General features: G+C 34.8%; 1 protein-coding gene across 6 annotated transcripts in view; it reads right to left on the bottom strand.

The window, feature by feature from the left end:
* The window catches only part of TMCC1 (transmembrane and coiled-coil domain family 1), a 170,663-nt gene that overhangs the window by 87,016 nt on the left and 76,083 nt on the right, over positions 1-7,564 (bottom strand). Inside the window, exon 1 of one of the 6 annotated variants that reach the window (XM_014542729.1) lies at positions 4,459-4,552. The exons of the other annotated variants lie outside the window; for them this stretch is intronic. Within the exon in view, the coding sequence (XP_014398215.1) occupies positions 4,459-4,497 (39 nt within the window). The 5' untranslated portion in view covers positions 4,498-4,552. Of the gene's footprint in view, positions 1-4,458; positions 4,553-7,564 lie in introns of those variants that run through there. 6 annotated transcript variants of the gene reach the window in all.

Raw genomic sequence — 7,564 nt, 5'->3', positions numbered from 1 at the left:
TCTCTCTCTCTCTCTCTCTCCCTTCCTCTCTGAAATCAATAAAGATTTTTTTTTAAAAAATCAGGTAGAAATTCAAAGGAAATTACTACTTTTGGAAAATAGCAATTTATATTAAGAATTCAAATTATTTTATTTTTGTGTGTGTGTGTGTGTGTGTGTGTGTGTTTTTAACAATGAAGACTTCTCTAAATCTTAAGTTTCTTAAACTGATACCAAACTGATACCAAATAACAGGACACTATCAAATATATAGAAAGGGCAAGAATAACATTTTTAAACAAAAATATTTTCAAGTGTTCTACAAGTGTGGATTAAATTATTTCAATAAATCAATAGCAGAACGGGAGGGGGGGGGTGGACCCACAATTCCTATTTCTTGGCCATTAATCTCTTCACAAGCCAATTCAAGATATACAAGTATGATTTTTATCTTGTATGTTTTTTTTCACCATATGAAAAATTTTAATATAGCAAAACTGAGTAGGAAAGAAAATGTGGGATGACTGAAAAAGAATTATCACTGATTTGCTGTTATTTTAATTATTTTTTATATAGAAAATGAATTCTGATGGTTATACCTGTCCTAAAGAAAGTAAGCCTCCCAAGAAAATACGAAAATAAATGTGAACCCCAAATTGAGAAAATTATTCAATCCATATCTGGAAAATTAAAGTTCAAGCTATTTTTTTAGAAAAAACTATATAGCATTTATCTTTCATTTTAGAAAGGTCAGAAAATATATAATTACACTTTCTTACATATGCATAAATAAACAATGGGAGGATAAACAAGAAACTGATTACCTATAAACTAGCTGAAAAGGTATGGTTGGAAGCAAGCTTTCACAGTTATGTCATTTAAAATTTTTGAACTATGGAAATGATTGTCATTCAACAGTAAAATAAAAGGATGTAATATTTTAATGAAATAATCACTCTTAAAAACAATTTTTTCAAAGCCTCCTCAGTTTTTATCAGACCTTCTAAAAAACTGAAGTTCCTGGAAAAGAAAAAAAATTTTCTGATTTTCTCTTACCCATTTTAAAAACTAGTGAGTAAAGACAAAACTTTCTAAATGTCTAACTTATCATCTCTTTGTGAATGTCTAACTTTGATCTCTTAAAAATTATTACAGAAACTCAAGAGTAAATTTTTCTCCATAGAGTATTTTAAAAGGCAGTACAGTAAAGTTTCATATAAGTGCATGCAGTTAAGCTTCAACTAAATTTAATATGGCTTTATGAAATCAATTATCAAATCGATGTTTCTCTGGCCAAAGAAAACAACTTGAATTGTGGGAAACGAGTTTGACTGAAAAAATTTTAATCTTATCAGGTACTAACTTCAACTCTCTGGGAAAAGGCTGCTCTAAGGAAGTTACCCAAGTTATTTACTACATTTGTTTTCTGTAAGTATGGATAAACATATAGAGCAGTATCAGAGAATGATTAATATACGAGAAGTTTATGGAGGCAACTGGTGTGGAGAAACAAAATGGGTTTGGAGTTAAACGTAAGTTTGAACCTGACTCTATACCTCCTGCTGATCTTGGGCAAAAAACTTAATTCTTCTGAACCTGTTTCTTTAATGACAGAATGAAGCTTATAACCATCTAACTTGAAGAATCATTAGGAGAATTAAGTAAAATGAAAGAAAAAAAACACTGTCAGGTTTCTGACTATATTGGCTGGCTCGTGCAGAGGATTTAGGACAGGAAGAAAAGGCTTTCTTTAAGTGAGTATTTTTTAAGTCACATGTGAGGAAACAATAAAGGAAGAAAATAATTTTAAATGACAAGGAAAAGAGAAAGCTTTTCTGGAGTCAGATAACTGGGATCTATTCAAAGAGAATAACTACCCATCTCTCTAAAAATAAAAAGTTTTACTTCATTTATTTCTTAATTTACTTCCTCCTTTTTACTTATTTCAGATGTGAACATCCATTAGCCTAGAAGAGCGATTTTCAACCTTTTTCATCTGATGGCACACACGAACTAATTCGTAAAGTTCTGTGACACACCAAAAAATATATTTTTTGCCAATCTGACAAAAAAAATAGGTACAATTTTTATTAATTCACATCAGACGGCTATTGTTGTGCTGGCTATTGTCATTTTTTCATTCGACATCTAAGGGAAAAGAGGTCAGTGCCCCTGACTAAACAGTCAGGTATTGCATATTTTAAAAATTCTTGCAACACACTGGTTGAAAATCACTGGCCTAGAAGAATCACTAGACTATTCTAGAGAAAATATCCAGTGTAAGTAAACATGACTATCAAATTTAAGATAAAAAGTATCTAAGTTAGATACTACGTTTAAAATCACTGGAAACATTTATAAATATTTTCTTTCAGAAAACTTCCAATAAAATTTAAAAATGACTACATGAGTACTTCTTTTTGTAAAAATGGGCCATTGATTTTTTAAATACGAGATCATCTTAAGACCACCCTATACTTGCGGAAGATTATTTCTTATTGGCAAAAATACTTGTTACTAAAGTTGGATTCATATGAAATTGCCATTGTTCAACTGTTATGACCTACAAAAAACTCATTTCACCATGAGTGTTCAATGTGTGTCAGAAATACCATACACTGGGTATAACAGGTCCTGTTTTCAGGTAACATGGATTTAGTTGAAAAGACAGAATAGGGGCACAGTGCATTCACTGCAATTAAGTAAATTTATTGGCATAACTATTCCATTTCTCCTTCATATTTCAGTGCCATACAGACTGAAACAATTAAGAATATTATCTTCTTCAATTCATTACTGAACATATACTATGTCTAAGGGCATTTGATAGAAAACAAATTTCCTTAGATTTGGTCCTGACCATCCAGTATCGAACCCAGAAACTACCTTTAAATGGAGGAGAGGGGATGTTATAACAAGAAAGTAAAAAGAGGTTACCTGCCTTTGAGACCTTTTATTTCTTCATATTATAGAGAAGACGTGCTCCTAATTCCCCCAAAAGTGTCTTTTCTAAAAAATCACAGTAATATAGAGTATAAAGTGAAAGAGTAGTTAAAGTTCAAAAAATAATTGGGAGATAAATATTGTTAGTAAAATACCTAGAATGCAGTTACTTTCTAATCAGAAAATTATCACCTGGCTCTCAACTATTTCAGACATTCTTGTACAGTAATATCACTACCCTGACAATCTACACATCTGCTTTTTATATGTACTACATATTGGAAAATACATGAATTAGAGGTTGTTGAAAGAGAAGCAAAAATCATTATTTTTATTGTATAGAAGAAATTTGTGGTATTTCTACCCCCTTCCTTCCCCACCTGGAAAGGAGAGAATAAAAGAAAGGAAATTTATTTTATTACACCTAAGAAGTCCCTGCTAGGCTTGGAGATCTAAGAAACAAGATGCAATTTGACATGGGGATGGAGGGGCAAGAGCTTTGTTCATTTTTGCTTGAATGCACACATTCTACACTGAGGTAACTTGTGAGGAATTAAAGGTTTTCCCTTAAATAATAACACATCAGGATTTAACAATTCTGACTAACAACAAAGGAAGTGAAGAATTCCTACTGATTTTACTATTTGTTTAAGCTTCTGTCTGTAGAAAATGAACTGTGACACAATTTAACCACCAACTGCTACATTTTTAAAATAGAGCTTTTAAAGAACAAAATTGTTTTTGAAATAAATTTCAATTCTCAGCACACCTCTTTCCAAACTAGTTTCTTAACTTGCTAAAAAGAGAGCTCAATGACTGACTGAGTCAAGAGATGGCTGGGCACTGCCAGGGCTGATTCATTAAGTCAGCAAACCCTCTTCAAAAAGGGCTTCATTTTTTTAAATTTTATTTTACGTTTGATTTTCTTAGATTAAAAGTACACCCTCTTCCCAAAGTTGCACACAGGAAATCTGTTTTTCAAACAGAACTCTGTAAAAATTGATTTCTGAGTTTCTGGTTACTGCTTTTCACACACTCCTTCATTAAGTATGCAAGTTTCTTAACACAAATACTCATTTTAACATTTTCAAGTGCATCTTGAACGATTTTATGGTGGTTCTCCCCAGCTCAATACTAAATTTTGTATGAAAACACTGATTCCACGGATCAATAAGGTTTTCTCATCTTGGTCAACAAGCTGCTAAGATTAACTGCTAATTAAATAAGTACTTTTTACCCGCTATTCACTTTTTCACATATACCCTCTGGAAATTGTATCTGAGAAGCAAACTGCAACTTCGTCCATATTCAAAGATAACAGCTCTAGTATTAGGGGAACACAATCTGAAGTTGCCAGTGCAGTCAGCCTTAAACCTTTGTGTCTGTCAGAGGAAAGAACAAAAGGCAGCGCTTCCTCCCCCATCCTCTCCTTAGCATTGGAGGATGGCAGGCTTGACAGAACAGTCCTAGAGAAAAAGGAAGCCATGCCGAAACTAGTGAGAGTTTCCCCTTAAACACATACACAAAGCTACCCACCTTGGATAGCTGCCTCCTGAGGCTAAAACGCTGGACCATTGTCACCCTGAGCAATCTTCAGACAAAGCAATCCACGAAGGGATGAGTTTTTTAAAAAACAGCTTCTGGGAAAAGTCGGTGGCAAAACATTTTGAAGACTGTCATAGTAAGTCCAAAGAATTTCCTTGGGAATCTTAGCAAAGTTGGAACCACTTCATTGTTCTATGGGGAGACACTGCAAACCCTCTGTCAGACAGGACGGGCGGACCGAGGCAGGGAGGGGCAGAATCCTGGAGTGACTGCGCCCAGTGCCAAGCTCTGCTAGCACTTCCTGTGAGTCAGCCGTGAGGGGTCTAGACAGAAGGACCACTCTTCTTCCCTTTCTACCAAACCATTACCCCAGGATGTCGCTGTGGTGCCACCTGAGACTCCGGGACCTGATGTTCTAGAGGAGGAGTGCTGCACCGGGCTCAGAAAGCTTCTGCCTCTAGTAGAAGACTGGCAACTGCAACAATTCCTCCTACTTTAAGTTCTCCCAGTAGAAGGGGAGGGGACCCCCTTGCAAAGAGCAATACCCCTTCTCAACCTTCAACTCAGGTAATACACTGGAAGAGACGATGTGAATAGGAGGACATGGCAAGAGTTGCCCCCACTCCTCTTCCCCCGCCCCCAGCTCTGCTCAGAGAAGGAAACTCCTCCCAGCTGAGCTCGGCAGCTGTTCAGCTTTGTCTATGGTAATTGGCCAACCCTTTCCTCTTATTCACAGGGAAGGGTCCTGCCCAGGGAAGGAATGTCAGGTGCAGAGAGACATACTCCGAGGGTGACTTCAAGTTCATTAGGAAGTTCAACATATTAAAGCTGCCCTCTCTCATAAGAACAATATAATTTTTTAAAAATCTACACAAAAGAAACACCTGAATGAATTAATGCAGGTAAAGAAGTATGAAAAATGGCAATTTTGAGGGCAGTTCCAAAGATAAAAAAAATTATTTTGCTATGATTTGCCACTCTTCCTATCTATTTGATTCTGCTTCCAGACAACCAATGTAAGGATAAAGGTTCATTTAACGAAACTTTTCCCTCTACATGCTCCTCTTTGAATTGTTCATTACTTCTGAATGAATTTAATAACTTATCAGGGCAGAACAGGTTGGCATTTATTAATTTTTCCCTGCTCCAGTGACTCTCAATTCTCTGTAAGCATGATTACATCTTATGCTGCATACAGCCTTTGGTAGAATGAACCTACTATGTGCAGTTGCAGTGTTAGGCATTCCACATCTGTTATTCCATTTATTTCTCAAACAACCCTGTGAAATATCTATCAATATCCCAACTGTTCAGATAAGTAAAGTAAGAATCTTCTCTCTAAAACCTCAATATTATTATGAGTAAACCACAATGTTACTGAAAAAAATTTTCAGGCAAGTGAAAAAGGAATTGGAAAGAAAAAAAAAGATCTTTATGCTATACTTATTCTCAACTATGATCATATCACACACTACCAGTTTCCACTTATCACCAAACATGATGTACAATTTTTAAAAATTCACCTACAATATGACACATGTATTTCACACTGCCTTAAGAAAATAGAAAAAGATGTATCGAAGATATACAGAAAGACATACCGTCTTTAAACATAAATATGAGGTGTTTCTGATACAGAATCCTAGATCACTGCTGATTTTTTCTAATTACACTCCCCCCAAAATGAATGAGGAAGGTAAAAGGAATTAGAAAAAAAAATGTCTGAAGTCTACAGATCCAGTACACATTAAATATCAATCATGAACTAAACAGGGTATAAATCCTCAAAGTTCCAGATACACAAAGAAAGACTTATGGATTAAAAGAGTGGTGTATTCATTCTAGAATGAACATACACATTTTTTGCATATTAAAATAAAGATAAAACTCCGATAATTGCTTAAATGATACAAAACTGGTAAAAGCCATAGCTGGTTTGGCTCAGTGGATAGAGCGTCCGCCTGTGTACTGAAGGGTCTCCAGGTTTGATTCTAGTCAAGGCACATACCCAGGTTGTGGGCTCAATCCCCAGTAGGGGGTGTGCAGGAGGCAGCCAATCAATGATTCTCTCTCCTCATTGATGTTTATATCTCTCTCTTCCTCTCCCTTCCTCTCTGAAATCAATAAACATATATATTTTTTAAAACAATGGTTAAAAATCATTTGATAAAAAACTGAAAAGATCCTCTTTTTCCCATTTTGTGGAGTACGGGCAGCTTTTTGGATAAAAATCATAGACCAAGATCAAAGGTTTCAAAGGAATAGCAGAAAGGATATAAATGCTTAACCTAGAGAAAAATCAACAATTTTGCAATCATTCTTTAGGCTGTTGACTGAAAATCCACATCATATTCTTATACTCTATGTAGAGGAGGCAAACAGGAACTGTTCATGGGGTTTTTTAGTCCTTCTTGGATCATGCACTCTTTGTGAATCTGTTAAAAGTTATGGACTCAGTCACTGGAATGACATACATGAAATGCATGAACAGTCATATACAGTATTTTCTATATAATTCCAAATGATACATGGATTCCCCTAAAACTCATCCATAGACATCATATTAAAAACCTTGTTCTAGTCATGACTACGGAAGAGCTGAATATCAATCACTAAATGGTCTTGTCTTCTGCTTTCCACTCTAGGTAATAGTTCTTAGTAAAACTAGGAAACAACAACAACAAAAAACCTGTCTCTGACATGTTCGCCCCAACCCCAATACATTTTCTTTACTTGTATATAAAATAATAATCTACTTCCAAAGCCACAAATTTATTTATGAAGTGGTCTTTTAACTGTTTTAGTTTTTCTTCATTGTGTAGGAAAAAAAAAAGCAAAGAGATAACATTTTTATCTTTCTATATAGTTTCCTGCACATTTGTTTGTTTCACAAAACTAGGCCTATACTGTTTTCTGGTTTATCACTAAAAAAACAGATCACAAGTACCTTGGATGAATACTTATAAAATTTAAACAATCATACCAATTTAGCTGGTTTCTATACACAAAACTCCCTTTGTTCTAGCTTCATTCTTAAAACTCTCTATTAAAATTCTCTATAAATGCATTTAAAAAATAAGTTGACATGAACAGTTTT

This window comes from Myotis brandtii, unplaced genomic scaffold, assembly GCF_000412655.1.
Source record: "Myotis brandtii unplaced genomic scaffold, ASM41265v1 scaffold312, whole genome shotgun sequence".
Lineage (NCBI taxonomy): Eukaryota > Metazoa > Chordata > Mammalia > Chiroptera > Vespertilionidae > Myotis > Myotis brandtii.
Note: the sequence above shows the minus strand (reverse complement) of the source record. Positions and strands in the feature narration are given on the sequence as shown.